At 44.1% G+C, this 19,666-nt stretch overlaps 1 protein-coding gene across 1 annotated transcript in view; it reads right to left on the reverse strand.

The window, feature by feature from the left end:
- Positions 1–19,666, reverse strand: part of LOC125933157 (VPS10 domain-containing receptor SorCS1) — a 236,252-nt gene that overhangs the window by 44,121 nt on the left and 172,465 nt on the right. Inside the window, exons 18-19 of the mRNA XM_049646013.1 lie at positions 8,708–8,894; positions 609–742 (exon numbers count right to left, since the gene is read on the reverse strand). Coding sequence (XP_049501970.1) covers positions 609–742; positions 8,708–8,894 — 321 coding nt within the window. The remainder of the gene's footprint in view (positions 1–608; positions 743–8,707; positions 8,895–19,666) is intronic.

The raw sequence follows: 19,666 nt of genomic DNA on the forward strand, positions 1-19,666 counted from the left end.
GACTTCTGGTCACAGGCCATGGTTTTTCACAGGGAAAACATAAAGGGTAAAGCTGTGGCTACGTCTGATTCAGGGTGAGAAGGCCATTTGGGGGCTGGGTTGTAGTAAGTATTTGTTGCTTCGGACTCTCTGTTATCCATTGGCTTTTTTTTTTCTTTTTGTGGACCGTTTTCTCCCCTCTCTTGGACCATGTGGTTCCAAGGAGACTGATTTCAACACCTCTTTTTCCACCCCCACCACTGGGAAGGCTTGGTCAATAATACTCCATTCTGGGACATCTGTAAGAACTTCTATGAAAGACAGTTCATTTTCCCTGCTAGGTGGTGACCGTTAAATAGCTCAGGTTGCTGCAAAGGGTCTTTGCAAAGGCAAATCTCACTGGAGAAGAAGGCCAATGTGGAGGAAGATAAGGGGTAGGGGTGGTGCGGTGAGAGACAGAGAGACAAAGGCAACAAACCGTTGAGATGACTGGTGTACTAAGAGCCTGCTCTCCCCAAAACGAGGACTACCCTAGACTCTTGAGTTACAGAAGCCATTTCATTTCCTCTTTTCCCTTCAGCCAGTGTGAGCTGAGCTGCCACTAGATGCCGCGTGGAAGGCTGACCCACCTCTGTGTTGTTTCCATACCACCATACGTAAGTGAGCGTGCCCACTTGGCTGGGCCACAGCACTGCAGTTGCGTTGACCTCTTTGTTCTTCGTGGTGACAAAGGGAAGAGACAGGTGTACATGCTCCAGGGGACCTGAGGCACAAGAGAAAAGACGAGTCATGGAGAAGGAAGAACTTTCTTTGCTTCACCTTTCCCTGCTCTGAAGAGAATACGTATTAGTTCTGGAAGTCTCCAAAACGTGACAGTCCTATTCCCTGAGGAAAGTGCCAGGGGTTGCCCCTGCTTTGGAGAAAAATATATATCGTGACCCATTGTATCTCAATATTTTCCACTTACTGGTCTTTCTTCCAGGCCTAAAACCTGAGTTATGTATGTGTAAAACTTTAGAAATTTACAAGTAATGTATGAAGTCCTTAAAAGAAGAGCCATGATACGAGACTTCACAGGAAGATGCAAAGTCTTTCCAAGAGGTCATATCTGTGGCGGTAAACAAGGATGAAGGAAACCTCATGGAGTCCAGGTGGGTGGCAGGGGGAGCTGGTGGTGGTGACTTCACAAATCCCCAAACCATTTTAGATGTGATGATTCTTTACTCTTTGTTGGATTTTAAAGATCTGTGTATGTGTAGACACGTGTGTGTGTGCGTGTGTGTGTGTGTGTGTGTGTGTGTGTGTGTGTGTCGCTGCCCGAGCATATATAACACCACCTGTTTGGTGTTAAGGTCAGCTTGTCTAGGACAAAGCGTGCATGAGCAGGTAGAGACAGCCCTGTGGTTCTCAGGTTCTCAGGATGTGCTCAACTGAAGAAAAAAAAGGGGGGGACGATTCTAACTACGGAGGCCCGCTAGATGGACAATATCATCCACATCCTGACCTTCAACTAATAAAGTTCATGCTTAGAACTCAAAAATCACCGACTTGACTCTGGACTCCATTAGGAGCCAAATGTTCCTAAGAAATTCATCATTTCCTACACGACCCCCACCCCTTCTGTAATCTCCATATCTTAATGAAAAAAAAAAAAAAACCAACCAAACCAATGTATATCCAGGGCACCAACCCAGAAGCATAAAGTCAATGTAGATTCCTTATTCCTTGCCACTCATTCTATGTTAGAAACCACGGATCGGGTTTCATAAATACCTTTCAGTTAGAGTTCCTCTCACCATCCCCAGTCCTTCCCTGGCTCATACACCTGGACTGTCACGCTCCGTACAGATCTTCTGGCTTCCAACCTGCTCCCATGCTAATCCACCCTCCCGCTCTGTGTGTTCACTGCCTGCCTGCCTCAGTAATAGACAAGCTGCACCAAGTGCCACGGTGCCCAGAACAAAACATATGCTCCAGGGTGAAGGTAGAGCAAGTGTAAAGATCCTGAGGAAGAACTGGATCTCCATGTTTGTGGAATAGCAAGAAAGTTCAAGTGGCTGCAGTGAGAGGTGGAGGGAAAGAGTGGAAGCCATTGAGACCTAAGAGGTATTTGTACATATAGCATGTCAGTCCGTGGGCTCTGAACTATGCATATGTGGGTTGTATGAGTTCATTCTTGCATGTATACAATTTATATGTTCATACAATGTATGGCAATGACTACGTACCTCTCACCCTACAAACTGTTGTGAGAGTGATTTTTCTAGAAAGCCAAGTTGATCTTGCTTACTCACTTGTTCAAAACTAAATTTCGCACTCCCTAATTATAATGATGATGGTAGTTAAGACCTATTGATCTAACATTTGTGAGACAGAGAACACAGGCTGCAAACTTTTGGAAGGTAAGAGTCTTTCATATTTACCTTTATACATAAAGGCTAGCATAGTTCCTGAGATGTAGCAGATAATCGAGTGTTTTGCTGGGTAAATAAACAGACAATGCAATTTCTTGTTTCTGCTTTTGTCTATGCTTCTCTCTCTTTATAGAATTAGAGTCTTGGTGACCAGAATACAGGCAAGAATTGATTTCCTGGTTTATAAGCCATATGATAAGAAGTAGTCGTTCATAAGTCAGAACGGTTCAATACAATAATAAAAGGGCAGCATTCACTGAGTGATAACTATGTGCTACGTATTCTGCTAATGACCCTTTTGAGTCTCATTTGCTCCTCTCCACAGCCTTATGGAGTAGGCGATACTATCACGTCTGCTTAGAGATGAACCAACAGAGGAAAGTGACTTTCCTAAGGTCACGCAGCTAGGAAACATCCACTCTGGGGTGTGAACCAAAGAAGTTTGATTTTAGAGCTCGTGCTCTAGCCAGCTGACAAATGCTCAAAAGACCTTTCCCTTTTTAACAAATTAGCTATTAAGAGTCAGCATCCACTGATTACTTAAATACATTCCAGGCACTGGCAAATGCACTTTATACATGTTCTCATTTCTTACACGGCTCTTGCTGTTTTGCTCCAGCAGGCTAGGCCCTGTTCTGCCCTGAGGCCTTGGCTTAGACACCCCTCTCGAGGCACCTGCCAGTCTTCAAGTCTCAGTTCTAGGAACCACTCTTCTGGAATGCTCTTCCTGACTCCCCTGATCTGAGTTAAATGACTCAGCTAGAAGACAAGGACTAGATGAGCTTTGTTAGACATGCCAGTTCCATTCTAACGGGGTTCATTGTCTTTGTCTCTGTCACATATGAGTACTTAATATATTTTTATTTTTTTTAATGTTTATTTATTTTTGAGACAGAGAGAGACAGAGCATGAACGGGGGAGGGTCAGAGAGAGGGAGACACAGAATCTGAAACAGGCTCCAGGCTCTGAGCTGTCAGCACAGAGCCCAACGCGGGGCTTGAACTCACTGACTGCGAGATCATGACCTGAGCCGAAGTCGGCCACTCAACCGACTGAGCCACCCAGGTGCCCCATTAATATATTTTTAAAGTCAGAATATCAAAGTGAGGATGGTGCCTGTGTCCTCTTAATGGCAACAGTTGAATCTTCTTAGTGAAAAATGGTCACTAATTCATTCAATAGTTTTAGAGTGCTGCCATATGTCAGACATTATTCTAGGTGCTGGGGACACCTGGTACTTGCTGGGGCTTATGTATTATTGGGGGAGGCAGGCACTGAACACACAAAGCAGGGGTACGTGATAGAGTGCTAGTTTTGTGTCTCAGAATAAATGACACTGGAGCAGTGACCTGAATAAAGTGAAGGTGTGCACTATTTGTGATGCATCGGGGTGAGGGTTGAGCAAGTGCAAAAATCTTGAGGAGGAAGTTTGCTCGCCATGTTTAGGGACTAGCAAGAAAGTCCAATTGGCTGCAGGGGAGAAATGGAGGGAAAGAGTGGAAGCCAAGGAGACCTAGGATCCAGGACGCATAGCATGTTGGCTTGTAGGCCATGAAGTACGCATATGTTTGCATGGGTTCATTCAAATGTGTGCAATTTACCTTTCATATTCCCACCTTGTCCTCTTGTATTCATTTACTTTTTGTGCATTTGACATACCTAGTTTCTGCTGCCCCAAACCTAGCTTTTAAGCATCTCTTCTATGTACAGAGGGTGCAGTCTGAGCTAGGGGAGCCGTGGAAGCGAAACTCCAGTCCCTGGAGGCCCCCAGCTGGCTGGCTGCGCTCAATCCAGAGCTGAACAAGCTGGCAGAGGCAGCTCCATGACAAACGTGCCTGTGGTGCCGAAGAAGGGCGGCAGGTGGCGCTGCATCACTCCATATGAATCTTTGCTGCAAGGTGGTTGAGGGAAATGGGAAATTACTTGCGTGCCTCGGGTTTCCCTTCTCTTTTCTTGTTTAGTCCTAATGTGCTGCAGGAAGCAGCTGACGCCTGTGAAGCTGGACATCGTGCAAGCGCGCGCGCGCGCGTGTGTGTGTGTGTGTGTACACGTGCAATCACACACACAATGATCGTTTGGGACTGACTCTACCATTTGTCCTGGAGACCTCTGACTGTAGAATTGAATATTGTGTATGCATTACATTGATGTTTGTCTGAAATGTAAAAAATGCTCTAGGAGAAACTAAAGTAGTTCAAAGTATAAAGATGAAATCCTAAAACAGAGTCCCTTAAACTGCAATGTGCATACGGATTATACTAATCTGTTCAAGGCAGATTATGGACACGTTTCTAGAAATTCCAATACAGCAGGTCTGGAATGAACACTGCATTATTATCATGCAGTTCTGGGGTGGGTGACTCATTCAACCACGCTTTACAAAACTCAAGTCTAACATTTGCTGGCCAAGATAACAATCATGTGAAAAGTTGCAAAACTACATAGGTTTTCAACAAACTGATCACTTCACCCTAAGGTAAGGGCAGAAAGGCATCTGTAAATGGTACCTATGTTAGGAGGTAATTGCAGAGAGATCTAGAAAGGACTACAAAATCTAGCTCAACTACTTATTTTTAACCTTTCATTCTGCTAATCTGCACAGTATTCGGTGGCTTTTTTCTTGCAAGTCCGGCTGAGATGGGGCAGCTTTCTGACCAGAAATGTGCATGTCCTCTAAATTCTACCCGCTCCCACCAGCTGAGGCCAACACTGGCTGCACCACCACATGTCCCGTTAGTTTGCAAACTAGCAGAGCACAGTAAATACTATCTCCAAGAACTTTCTGTCAGGCTACCACAGATTACCCAACCTCCCAGTGGGAATGGCTCACCCACTCCTGGAAACTTTACAGCAGGCACATCCTCTCCACTTGTTTCTGATGACTTCTGCAAACCCGTATTAAAAACTAAAACAAGAACAAAACCAAAACTCTCTGCTTTGGACTCAAGTCACCTTTCCGACTTGGAGGGTAGAGAGAATCTTTCTTCAAGACAGGAAATGGGGGAGAATTCTGGGCAAAGGGGAGGGTGTTAGTGAGAGAAGCGGAGGGTAGGCTTGGCGAACTGACCTAACGGTTGCTGCTCAGAACCCACTAAGTAGAAACGCACGTGCTACTTTGTGATGATGGGAAATCAAGCTTTGCTAGTTGACAGGTCACAGCATATTTTGCTTGAAAGAACCTTTGAGAAACAAGATGTGCCTTCCTCACATGACAGCAGAAAATCTAGGCTCAGAGAAATGGAGTGACTTGGCCAGGAGTTTGGGCCAACTCCCAACTCAGTCCAGTGTTTGGGTTTCGTTTTTTTTCTACAAAGACCACCCCCAGCCCTGCCCCCATACCCTGGTACTGTGGCCCAAAATGGCCAAGAGACCCTTCAGGTTTGAGATTCGGGGGAATGTTAATCAATTACGGTCTTGTTCTGACTTCGTCTTAGTATACGATGGTGTCAAAGCACTTCTCCCATCTTCGTTTGCTCCATCTGCAAGAAAGGCTGATGTTGCCTGTCATGGTACAAGTTTCAGGAGAAGCAAAGGAGGGCATGTGCCTTTGCACGGTGACATGAACTTTAGGAGAGAAGTGGGGACGTGAGCAAATATGTCAGACCTGCCGAAACTGCTTATGACGGGGGTTTTAGATGTATGTGAGTTAAAGAAAGTTTAGAAAAAAATCCTGCTTTGATGCAGTTAGGAAAAAAGAGTTCATTCTTATCCCCAAGGCCAGGCTTAGAAAGGGTTCCATTACATGAAGTATGCTTATCCAACCACTTAACCCAAGATAAGCCTAACAAAATTGCAATCAGAACACAAAACTTTCCAGGGGCGCCTGGGTGGCTCAGTCAGTTAAACATCCGACTTCAGCTCAGGTCATGGTCTTGTGATTTGTGAATTCGAGCCCTGCATGGGGCTCTGTGCTGACAGCTCAGAGCCTGGAGCCTGCTTCATTCTGTGTCTCCTTCTCTCTCTGTCCTGCCCCAACTTGCGCTCTGTCTCTCTCTATCAAAAATAAATAAAGGTAAAAAACAAAAAATTAAAAAAAAAGGAAGAACACAAAATTTTCCATTACTAACCATCTGCCATTAAGGTGAAAGTCAAAGTACTGAGCCACTCACTCAACTAGGCTAATGAGAAAAAAAAAAAGCCACTGAAAAAAGCAGTACATTTCTTCTAGAAGCCATGGCTTCAGCAACCTTTAATCTCTGTGCTGTTTTCCTTCCCAGGGTTGAGTAAGGTTGGGAGAAAACCAGGTTAGGGAGCTAGCTCTCAGAGGATCTGATCATGTTTAAGGGGTGAGGAAGAATCCACAGGGTGACCAAGAGACCAAGGTGTGGATGATCTATGGGAGAGCCTGAGAAACTGCGACACAAAGCTAGTGCTGAACTTGAACTCGGTATTTACCCATGGTTAGCATGTGGTAGATGTTTCATACACAGGCGAGATATGGAATAAAATCACTGTAATTCTTCAGGAGAGCCTGAATGGCTGTAAGGATAAAATCCCCCTTACAGAATAAGCCATGGAAAAACGACAGGTTGCTAGGTAGGTGGCCATTCTCAGCAAATGTACCAGCATTTGTGTGGCAAGTTAGTTTTGCTACTAATAACCAATGTTGGTGAGGTACTTCTGAGAGATTTTCTGATTATTCCTTAGTAAGAAAGATTACTTCTTAGCAAGAGGCAACTCCAGAAAGTCCATACAGGACAGCCTGGGGTGGGACAGTCATAGAGTCAGCAGGAAGGGAGCCTATGGAAGGCACCTTGAACCTATGTAGTGGTACAGCAAGGAGTTCATGTTCCTTCGGGACAATTTGTGAAGGAGTGGAGGGGATAAGGGTTGGTGGAGACAAGCTGCATCACTGACAAGACTGACCTCAGTGATCAAGAGCTGGCACTCCAGAGTCTGGCAGACCTGAGTCTGCAGCCTGGCTTTGCCAGATAGTAGGTCTACAAATGCATTATTCAAATTCCCTGACACCCACAGCTCTTTGTAAGTAGGGTTTCTAATAGTGCCTACTTCCTCACGTCATTTTGAGACGTGAGATCATACATGCAAAGAGCTTGCTTAGCCCAAAAGTGGGCACATAGTAATTGCTTCATAAACTTCAGCTGAAAAGAGGCAGGAGGAGTGGGCACACTGGGAATCTTGTACAACTTTGCTTCAACCCAAAGGAGGGAGGATGCGTTTCTTCAAAGCCCTTTTGTCATGAGTGTACAGGAGAGAAAGATCAAGAATTATTGGTACTGCTGAAATCCTCAGTAATTAACAATCACTTGGGGAATCCCTGGATACTCTTGTCCTCCCACTAGACCAAAGAAGCTTAAGAAAAAAAGATTCGAGTTGGTATGTCCTATAGTCAGTTTAGTTTCATGGGCAAGGGGCAGGTGGGAGGCATGGGATACTGCCTGGCCTTAATATTCTTCGCTTAGAATTTGGAATTAGTTTGGACCAGGCTGTCCATAAAAGGAGCTTTCATTTTAGGAGGCCAGTGCCTTCTCCATCAGGCCACCGGGGCTTCACATAGCTACTTTCATTCTAAAGCAAAGCATTCTGTAGCAATCTAAAGATGTCCTAAGCCTGTTTGGGGATGCCCCCACCCCTGCCACAAGGGGCCTTCATGGCGCACGTTTGTACTACACGCAGCTCAGCAGCAGTCATGATGTCGTCAGACTTAACACATCTTTAGATTCCTCCGTGGGGCAAGCGCTTCGACACCTCTTGGAACTGCTTCTTAATGCAGCTGCCACAACACTGTTTACACTCTTTCCCTCTCTTGACACCAACTTCTCTCTAGCACCGAATCATCACGGATAAAAGCCCAGGAAATACACTTTCAAAACAGGAGCATGAGTCTAAAAGAGTTATTAACAGTGAGGTGTATCATGGGAAGAGAAGAATAATGAGATGGGGAGAAATTCCATCACTAGTGCTAATTCTCAATGCAGTAGACTGAGCCATACATGGGAGTTGTTTTCAAACGTTTCTCGCTTAAAAAAAAAAAAAAAAAAGACAAATCCATATTCAGTCACATAGCTCAGCAAATTGCTTAGGCCCAGCCGTAGACACAGGTGTTTGATCTCAGAAGCATCTGGAAGACACACAGGAAGTGCCATGAGACCAATTTCAGGCAACGCAAATTCTAGGATTCTTCAAACTTTGTCCCCTGTTTTTATTTTCTCCCCATTTGGCTCTCTTATTCTCCTCTCCCCTTCTACTCAAAGATAACTTGTGAGCTGCTTCTAGATACGACATTTGGGGTTATATTTTAAAAGGACACAGCATTTAAAATATGTCATAAACCAACAACAGTAATAACATACAAGTTACATGTAAGTACAGGACGGCGCTGTCCGACCCCAGACCGTTGTCCACCTGCACCGTCACTCGGAAAATGCCCACGTTGTGATAGACATGTTTGATGCCATCTTCCATGGAGCTGAGGTTGACATAAGACACTGCAACGCCATCACCAAAGTCCACTTGGATGAGTGTCCTCTGGACGTCACCCTGAAAAACAGCCCAACATCAGGAAAGGGGAGTTGGTGCTTGCTGCCTCCGCTCTAGGGGCTTCTCCTGGTTCCTGGCTCCGGGAAAATGGCACACTCTGGCTCCCTCCTACAGCTGGGAGCATCTGTCTGTGTTTGACAGAATCCCTGTGACATTCCCTAGCAGACAGGAGCTTACCAAGATGGACGGTCTCCAAATCTGAAGGGCACTGATGACCGAAAGTTTCAAGGTTTGGAAAAATTCAGTGTTCGTTAATCAGCTCTAATTTGATATTCAATTTCTCAGAGGGATTTGTTTATGCTCTTAGCATCCACGTGAATAAAAGGTATACACACACAGCTTTAAAAATTCAGCCTACCCCACATGGTCACAGACCTCTCCCATGTGTTCGGAACACCTGGGCCCCTTATTTCTGGTTCCCTAACCATATAAGGAGAAGCATAAAAGACATCTTGCCTCACACCTGATATGACATTGGACTCAGCCCTGTTATTAAGATAATAAAGGTTAATGCTTTCATACTTCAGCATTTTGTGCTATCAGAATGATAACATTTTATTCTTCACAGAATCTTAGTTGGGAGAGAAAAAAACAGGCCAATATTTGTCCATTTTACAGGTGGGGAAGCTGAACGTTTTAATTATCTGTTCAAGGTTAACATGGCTAATTAGCAGCAGACCTGGATTTGAGCCCATCTCCCTGGATTTGCAGCTCATTCATTACAGGCGGGTAGAGCACTGATGGCTCCCTGTGCTTGGATCCCAGTGTGCCAGTAACAGGCTGCATGACTTTATGCATTCAGCCTCCTTGGGTCTCCATTACCTCATCTATGAAATGGGCATAAGAATACCTTACTTTCTTAACTTGAAAGGTTGTTCTAAGACATGTGAGTTAATCAGTCATCTGTAAAACTCTGCTTCAAAATAAATTACTGTCAAAACAACGCAGCTGTGAAGGACCTGCCATAACCCTTTTTACAGCTGGATTGGAATCCTACCATTCTAATATTCCCACCAGTAGGCCAGGAGAGGGAGGATCAGGTCTGCTTTATGAAATCCGGGACCTGTAAGAAAATTGCCTTTTGGAATAACAGCAGAGATTATTTAGGAACAAAGTTGCTTAGACCTTAACCACAAAAAACAGCTTCCTTCCCATGCAGCCCATCCTTTATCAAGTTTCAAGTTTTCTGTTTGTTTTCTTAGCTTTTCCCATTTTAACTGGGAGAAAAAAACCTAAAAGCAAGCAAACAAACAAACACCTTTTAAATAAAAAAAAATATTTTCGATTAAGTAAGGTTCATCTGGTATCATATTTTTTTGAAAAGGCCAAGTTTAAAATGCTGACATTTAAAAGGCTAATTCACAAGGAAAGGAAAAGCCGTTCAAATCCTATGAATCTCCATGACCTACTGTTCTGTTCTATGCCCAGCCAAGCACTGTGTGGGGGGCACACTAGCTAACTCTCAGTAGGGCATGGGCAAGAACTCTCCCCTAGGGTGGGAGAAAGAAACCACATTCAGAACTACAAGACAGATGAGCCACAAGCCCAGACATGGTGCAGTTACCTGAATTCCCTTCACTAATAAATATAAATGTCAACCATTCTTGCTGACTTGTCCTTCATTTGCACAAATCAGACTGATCAATTTCTCATGCTGTTTCTGCTCATTTCTCTCATGTTTTCTGGATTTTCAACAGAGTTGCTGCCAGACAACCATAGGTATGGGCACAGAAGAAGAAACCACCTTAAGATCTCACATCATTTGGGACAAGTGTCCCGGGAATGATCAGGAATAGCTAGGGTTAACTGGGTTAACCGAGGAACAAGACAGGAAATATAATTTCTGAGAGGGCGAGAGGGAGCTAGCAGGAGAGCTCAAGCAAACTAGTGCGCAGGCACTTGAGTAGGAGGGAGGGGCAGGAAGGGAGAAAAGGAGAGACTGAGAGGGACAGTGAGTGAGGGGGAGAGAGAGGGGAAGGGGTGAGAGGGAGGGAGGGAAGGAGGGAGCCAGGGAGGGAGGGAGGGAGGGAGTTTGAAACAGAGACTGAGAAAGAAAGAGAAGTTTAGGAGCACCGGGTGGCCAATTAAGCATCAGACATTTTTTTTGTTTTTTAATGTTTATTTATTTTTGAGAGAGAGAGAGTGAGACAGAGTGTGAGCAGGGGAGGGTCAGAGAGAGGGAGACACAGAATCTGAAGCAGGCTTCAGGCTCTGAGCTGTCAGCACAGAGCCCAATATGGGGCCTGAACTCCAGAGCTGCGAGATCATGACCTGAGCTGAAGTCGGACACTTAACCCACTGAGCCAGTCAGGCGCCCCAAGTGTCCAACTCTTGATATCAGCTTAGGTCATGATCTTGCGATCAGGAGATCGGCCCCCCATGTGGGAGCATGGAGCCTGCTTAGGTTTTTCTCTCTCTCCCTCCCTCCCTGCCCCTCCCCCACTCACAAGCTCTCCCTCTCTTTCTCTCTCTCTCTCTCTCTCTCTCAAATAAACATTTAAAAAATGTTAAAAAAAAAAAAAAAAGAAAGTGAGCTGAAGGGTTGGTTCTTTGTGGAGACAGAATGGACATCCGGTAACAGTCACCATTTGCAAGAACACAGAGGGGAGATTCACAGCTCAGCTGATTCTACCTTAGCCCCCACGCAACTGGGAAAAGTACAACCTTGGCTGCCCCTGTTGGAGTCCACCTGCCTTGCCCTTCCTGTCTGGTATTCACCGCTCTGCTTTTGTGGGCCTGGATTTAAACCTCTTTCAGCACTTAAAACTCTTCTCAAGTTCTGTCTGGATGACTACTGTCTGTCATGTTAGCCTTCTGGACTGACAGCATTCTTAATTATCCAGTCACGACAATGCTCCCCGTGCATTTAATAGACGAAAGAAGAGAGCCACGGTGTTGGGTCTAATGTATCAGCAGGGCTGACTTCACAGGGGAATCATGCTTTTAGGGTATTAGGTCAGGTATTAGGAAGATCTTTCTCTCTCTCTCTCCCTCCCGCCCTCTGACATGAGTGCAGGCCCCCGGGCTTGGTGCTCTCCACCGGGAAGCAAGAACTCTGAGGGGCCAAGGTAGCAGATTTTATTCCTGCTGTTGCAGCTTTGCCCACTCAAACGGATCAAACCAGATGCCACACTTTTGCCCTCAGAGGCTCTCAGGTGCTTCCCAAGCCTAACACAGCTGTACCTGCTTCTCTTTGGGGCTCATCAGTCATCAGCCTCTGACTTCCTTGGGCTGAAATTACCACCTGAGACAGAGCTGCCAAGTCATTTCAGAGAATGAGAAACAGGGCAAGGGCAAGAGAGCCTAAATCCTCGATCACCATTTGATTAGGCATACTCCCCTACTTTGACTGGCTTTCTGGTCATTCATTCAACCAACCAATGAACCAACCAACCAACCAACTAACAAACCAACAAACCAACCAACCAACCAACCAACCAATTGGCGGATGCTTACTGAATGTCTATCTTGTGTCAGGCATGAAATGGGAAAATGATGGTAAGTAAATTACAACAAACCAAGCAGAACAGATGTGGCCTATTGTTTCAGTGAGACAGATTAAATAATCAAACATAAGTAAAAAGTTATTACAGGGAATGACATCGTGTTGCAAGTTGTACAGTCGGGAGAGGTGGAGAGCTAAAACAAAGGACACCAGTGACTGACATGGAGGTGAGGAGTCCAGGGAGGGTGACAGAGGGAACCAGATGTGCAAACGCCCTGCAGCAGAAGGGGGGTGGTATAATCAAAGGAAGTTAAAGACACAGGAGGGACACATTATTAAATCAGACTGAAGGGGAGAAAAATTACATTTGGGAACTTGGGGCCTAGTTTCTGATTTTTACTTTGTTCCTAAGAGCAATGGGAAGCCATTAAAGTGAGGTTTAGTGGAAGACGGCATGATGATGGTTTTAATTCAAAAAGATCACTCTGGTTACAATATGGAGGGTGAATTGGAAGGAGGCCCAGGTATTCTGGGAAGCTAATTAGGGGGTAGCTCAGGGTAGATGATGGGAGATTGAGATATGAGTTACAACAGGAAATTACATGTACCTTCCTGTCAAAATTAACTCCCATCATTTATTGGTTTTGAAAGCAGTGAATCTCAGATTTTGCTATCAGCATCTCTTGTAGAAATTAAAAGAAAAAATGCTGATGCCCAGTTACCACTCAAGACCCCTCCCCTCTTGGCTCGGGGCCTCTGGGGAAGATGCTCAGTGCTGCTGGGGTCCGAGAAGGTCCAAAGAGGATGTCGGGCTGTGCCGAAGGTTGAGGCCCGTGGGATCGGATGGTTGAATAGTAGGTTTTCTTGTCATTTAATCCATCTGCAGATGAATACAGCACGGCACCAGCTGATGCTATTCTCCTTCCATCTTGGCATGGTGGCGAAGCCTTCCCAGGATGTTTTCAAGGTCTAAGTGTGAAAGGTGCACCAACAAGGCCAGGAATGAAAGAACAGCACTTGTTCAGTGTCTGGTGCACAATTACGTGCAAAAATTCCACACTATCTGTGGCCAAGATTAGTTAACTTCTGGAGGAAAACGAGTTGCTGGCTAATCCATAAGTAGTTGGTATGAACTCCTCGGTGCTGAGATGTGTCCTTACTGGCTGTGCCCTCAGTGCCTGATGCAGGGCCTGCAGATCATTCTTTTAATTCAACAAATTTGGACTATTGTCCATTTGTTTACTGGAGTGCTTCCTTATATATTATCTCGGTTGGCTGTCAGGAGTCCAGGGAGATAGCAAGGGAAGATGTTCTTTTGCTCTGCTACACCAGGAGGACTGGGGCACAGACGGGTTAAATAAGATGCCTGAAATCCCACAGCCAGTGAGGCTTAAGGGTTTAAGATTATCTGTGGTTGAACTTTATCCACACAGTTCAGTCCTTGGTGAACTTCCTTAATTGAAAGGTACTTGTAATAGTTTCCAGCGGGAGAGAGAAAGATGATAACAAAGGCAAGGCATCGCTTTCTTTTCCTGTTAGACTCCATCCCTGGCTTTGGCTCCCCACCCCCCCTCACCCTGACAACAGCTTTGTTTAGAAGGGGAAATATGGATTGACGTGAACACCATACTACATTCTTATGTCTTCCTTCTGGTGAAGCAGTGTCACGTTGAAGCCATAAAGAGAATAGACAATATGGGGAACAAGAGGTACTCATAATTCAGCAGTCAGGAAAATGTGTGTATAATTGAGAGTTACTTCAATTCAATAAACCACAAATCATCATTCCTGAAATGGAACCTAGGCTGGCAAATATCTAGGCTACCAGATAACGTTTTTTAGACCTGCTGCCCTTTCGTCATGTGCCCTGATATAGATATAGAACTATTAGCTCAAAAGATGTGCCCAAGAAAAGCACAAAAGCCACATGAAATCCATATGGGGATTCTACAAGGGCATCACTGACTTCTGTAATAGAAAAACAAATGTATCAAATGGCCACTAAGGAGCCGAGATTAACCTGAGGAATGGAAGGTGTATGAACCTATCAGTTCCTGCAACATGGCTTGAGAGGAAAATGGGAAAACAAATGCTATAGTAACTCAACACTGACAGCCTTGTCCCAAGATGAGATTCTAAGACACTCCTGAAGGCATTATAGACTCACTGCAGATAGAAACTGGGCTCATATGTCAGAGTCTGGCCCCTGCAAAGCTCCAGCTTGCCTCAGCCTTCACGAAAATTCAGTTTTGAAAGGGAGCTTAAAGTTCATGTGGCAAAAAGTACGATGCGGAGAATTGACTTGAGTATAACCCATTTTTGTCACAAACAGAAACACAACAGATAACAGTATACGTACTATATGTGTGTGTTCTTATGAGCATAAAGGTGATGGTAAATACAGTGCAGCCTGTTAACACTGATTCCATGGAGGGCAAAGAGATGTGAGGTGCAGACAGAGACCAGCACTTAGGATTAAAAGAGGGAGGGAGTAAATAAGAGAAAGTAAAGATTTCACCAAATTTCAAAGGCGGGGGGTGGAGTATGGTACGACACAAGAAATATCACAAAACACACCATTCTATTTCTACCATTAATGTAAATGTTTAAGTATTGACTAGGTATATGAGAAACAACCAGAAGGGGACACAGATTGATCATAGATTGATGATGGAGTACAGCCAACTTTGGTCTTAGATTTCTGTTCTTTCTAATGCTCTTTGGACGACAAAGTACAATCAAAAACTCATCAGGCAGCATTGAATGACAGAAACAAAAATAAGATATTTCAGCCCTTTCTAAGACTAAAAATATTTAGCAGAGTGGGGAGCACAAAGTAAAAGTAACCCACCTGTGCGTTGCATAGCCTACTCCCGGTAGGTTTAGTTAGACTCAGGTTAACAGAGTCTCAACAAGAAACAGGAAAAGAGATCACTATGGTACACTGAGCCCTGACTATCAAACAGGAGGTTTCTTCAGCTGGTGGAAATAAGTTCATGGGAGCAGTGCTATCCACCTTGTGGTTATTCAGTAAGAGTGAGCTCTGGCAGGTGACTTCTTATATAAAATATGCAAGTAAGACTATTCTAGAACATCTCCTGGTAGTCGCTAAGAGAAAAGACAGCATTTCTTGAAAGTTCACTGTGGCAGAAATAATAACTGCTCTCTGTATAGTATCTCATTTAATCTTCAACCCCAAAAGACTGTTAAGATTTGCCTTGAGTCCCAAGACTAGTTTGAACCAAACTCTCTCTTCTTAACTCCAAGTTCAGCACTCCTACTACTGGTTCACAACTGAAACTATTTTATTGTGCTCATTCCCAGTGGGTGCTCTTGAAGAAAGGATTCACTCATATGTGAAACCAAAAAGCTTTTGTAAGTTCCAGTAGCTAAAACCCTCTAACGGAATGCCAACATGGGTCAAATTGTTCATTAAATAGCAATGTAAGAGGAGCTCAGTATGATATTCCAGGTTCTGTAAAATACCACGGAAGCTGCAAAACTTCTTTGTGAACACCCTGCTGATGTGAGTGCTCAACAGAGTGAGAAGAACTCTAAACAAGAATCAACTGACATGACTGTGTTGAGCCTGCCATTTTATAATGGTAAACTGAGTCCTTCCAGCACAGGATAACACTAGTCTATCTAAGACAGTTGCAAATGCCCTATCTTCTGTTCCTAAGCAAGTCTTGGTTCTCTCTGGTATCCTTTTCAAGAGCTGCTAGCATTGCTGAAAGCTGAGACTGCCTCACTAGATCTGCTGGGAAAGTGTTTCTTGAAAATGTGGTTCAATTCATGCTCTCTGGGTTTCTCTTCAGCTTAAAAACTGAGCTCTGGACACAATCTCAAGATACTTACATAGTGGCATGATTGCATAATTATAGAGTCAGCTCCTCCCCTTATCTACTCAGAGATGGTTTTCTCTGGCACAGGTGCCTCCCCAAATATGCAGACCCCCACACCTCTTGCAAGAAAAGGTAGCAGCAGTAAACTTGTACATTCTGACCCGGAGGGAGAATATTCACACAAGGGAGGAGGGCAGTGCATATGGGGTTTTACATTTCACCGGAGAACTCAGGTCCAACAAGGTCAGTGATGCCAGAAGACCAGACTATGGATCCACCAAATCATTTGACTGGATACATATTTCACTTTCCCTAGGATGAAATACAGATGGTTGGGCCCTTCACTGAAGACTCTAATCCTTGGGATTTGCCTATCTAAGTATCCAAACACTTCTGGATCTAATGCTCAGACCAAGAATTTCCAACTGGAACATTACAAAATGGTTTAATCCTTCATTTCCAAATGAGCCATAGCACCATGTGTTTGAAACGAACAGCAAATTTCCACATTCTCTTTTTATGTCTTTTGTACTTGGTGTCTGGCTTAGAATGGAACAGAATACCATAAGGCAGGAAGGACATTTGGCTTGTGTAAGCAGATCAATAACTATAAGCCGAGGTCCACTTATGGCATCTAGACACTGTGGTAGATAGAGCTCATACTTGTGACCCATTATGTTTTAAAAACACTTTTTAGGTAATATAGGACATCAGTACACTGTTACCACTACATGGTGGCTTTAGGAATCCCCACAGCAAGCTTTGGTAGGAAAACTAGGGTGCCACCAAATGACAAAAATCATGTAAATATTTTTAAATAATTTTAAAAAATCAGTCTAAAGCATTCAGGTATGGAATAAGAGCAAAATGGTGCTTAAAAAAAGGAGTAGGGAGATTCCTTTAGGAATAAACTTATGCAATGAATTTTTCCTACATATTTTTATGTAGTAAAATATATAATAGAAATATGTTAGGTTTGGGGCGCCTGGGTGGCTCAATCTTTTAAGCATCCGACTCTTGATTTCAGCTCAGGACATGATCTCATAGTTCATGAGATCGTTCCCCATATCAGCCTCTGTGCTAACACTGCGGAGCCTGCTTGGGATTCTCTCTGTCCTCTCTCTGCCCCTCCCTTGTATGTGCGCGCGCTCTCTCTCTCTCTCTCTCTCTCTCAAAATGAAAAAAACTTAGAAAATACTTTATAGAAATATGTTAGCTTAATTAGAAGAAAGAAGAAAAAAGAGAGAAAGTCATGGAAAATTTATAAAGAAAATGTAGGAAACACATCAAATGAGGAAAAAGAAAATTCAAATTGCTCATAATTGTATCACCCAGAGATGACATTGTTAGATTGGTGAATGTTATAGTAACCAATGAGAAGCACTTGAACATGTGCAAACGCGTAGACACACACACACACACACACACACACACACACACAATCCTGGAATCATTATACTGTTTTATGTTATGCTTTCAAAATTTCTAAATAGCGTTCAAAACTTTTATATCTAGCATCACTTGCTAGACTTAACCAAAGTCATAAGATCTTATCTCTGAAATGGATATATGATTTCTTGCCCCAGATGCTTATTTCCTCACTTTTCCAAATTATTAGGTTCTTGAGAGATCTAAGTGACTTTATAGAGGTCTACGGAGTACTGTATGAAGAAGAAGTGCCCTACAGAGTCATCTTGGGAGTTGGAAGACTCTGGTTATATGCCCTTTGAAATGCAATTTATGTTTGAACCTCAATTTCTTTACTTATAAAAATAGGCATAATGACCATGAGCCAAATCATCAAATTTAGGGTAGGTGACCTGCTATTTTTCATAATTGTATTATTCTTGTTATGGGCATTAGTGAAGATCCACTCATATTCCAACACCCCTTCAGGCTGCTAAAATGATCTCAGCTCTTAGGCGAAGATGCATAGTTCATTCAAGTGCTACTGGTCACAAGGTGGAGACTGTCCACGGACACAAATGGTGGATCACACTAGGGGCGCCTGGGTGGCTCAGCCGGTTGAGTGTCCGACTTCGGCTCAGGTCATGATCTCACAGTTTGTGGGTTCGGGCCACACACAGGGGTCTGTGCTGAGAGCTCAGAGCCTGGAGCCTGCTTCCGATTCTGTCTCCCTCTCTCTCTGTCCCTCCCCCACACGTGCTCTGTCTCTCCGTGCCTCTTATAAATAAAGAACACTAATAGAAAAAATTAAAATCAAAAAAAAAATGGTGGATTACACTAAGGAAGGAGCTGATAAGACAAAGTCACGGAATAATAAATGACAAAGTGCAAAGCCAGAAACCTGAGGAAGCTGCACACTTGGGCAAACCTTGCATGGTTGGGTGAAGTTCTCCTTCAGGGGTAGTGGCCAGCCGTGTGAATGAAATGGGGCACTGGTGTTGTAGGGCCTAAAGCAGACAGGCTGAGAGACTGAAACTCTCGGTAATGAGCCAGGTGTCACTCTTTGCTTGTCAAGGCAAAGTGCTTTGCAAACACTGATTCCCTGAAACCCTAAAGAATAGCAACACCCCAATGTATGTGAACCAGTATTGAGGGAAGGAAAAGTGGAGCCTTAGAAAGAGCTGCTAAAAGGGGCACCTGGGTGGCTCAGTCGGTTAAGCATCCGACTTCGGCTCCGGTCATGGTTTGCGGGTTTGATTCCCGCGTCGGGCTCTGTGCTGATGGCCCAGAGCCTGGAGCCTGCTTCAGACTGTGTGTGTGTGTGTGTCTCTCTCTGCCCCTCCCCCAATCACGCTCTGTCTCTCTCTCTCTCTCTCTCTCTCTCTCACTCAAAAATAAACATTAAAAAAAAGAGCTGGTAACCAAGCCAACCTGAACTTCAGATGCTAGGCCTCTGGCTAGAGACAACCTATATTGCCCGCCTCATTTCCCTCTTTCTTTTTTAACTTGAAGCAGCAAGGGAGAAGAAATCAAGTGGCTCAGTTACCTTGCTAGAGTCAAAGAGAATAAAGCTGAATAGAGTATGGGATAATACATGAGAAAGCCTCTTAAGTCCCCATGGCTCATTGAAATCAGCTCCTGTTCCTTTGTGTGAAAGGAGAAAACAGCCGAGGCTTCTGAGTCCGCCCCGGGCTGGCTTAGATACTGATACCTGTCTAGACTGAACACTGCCTACTAACTCTTTGTGCCACTTCTAAAGGCCCCAATTTTCCCCCAGATGAAAAAGTGGGTCAAATTCCTTTACGACTTCAACAAATGAGGTTCTCACAGAAAATTTTATCAAGAGTCATGTTCTCTATCATCCGACGGCTGGGAGCATCCTGCAATATTTATGAAGTGTTATTACACTGTGGTTACTTTTATGCTGCCATAAGTCTTTCAATGTATGTGAAATTACAGATCATTGAAATCCATTTAATGAGGACACAGCCTTCATGTTTTGAAGTTAAGTCTCACCGAAGAAGTTATAATCATGAATTTTCCTTATTAAGTTCCAGTCTTTGTATGTAAATTGA

Source organism: Panthera uncia, chromosome D2 (genome assembly GCF_023721935.1).
Source record: "Panthera uncia isolate 11264 chromosome D2, Puncia_PCG_1.0, whole genome shotgun sequence".
NCBI lineage: Eukaryota > Metazoa > Chordata > Mammalia > Carnivora > Felidae > Panthera > Panthera uncia.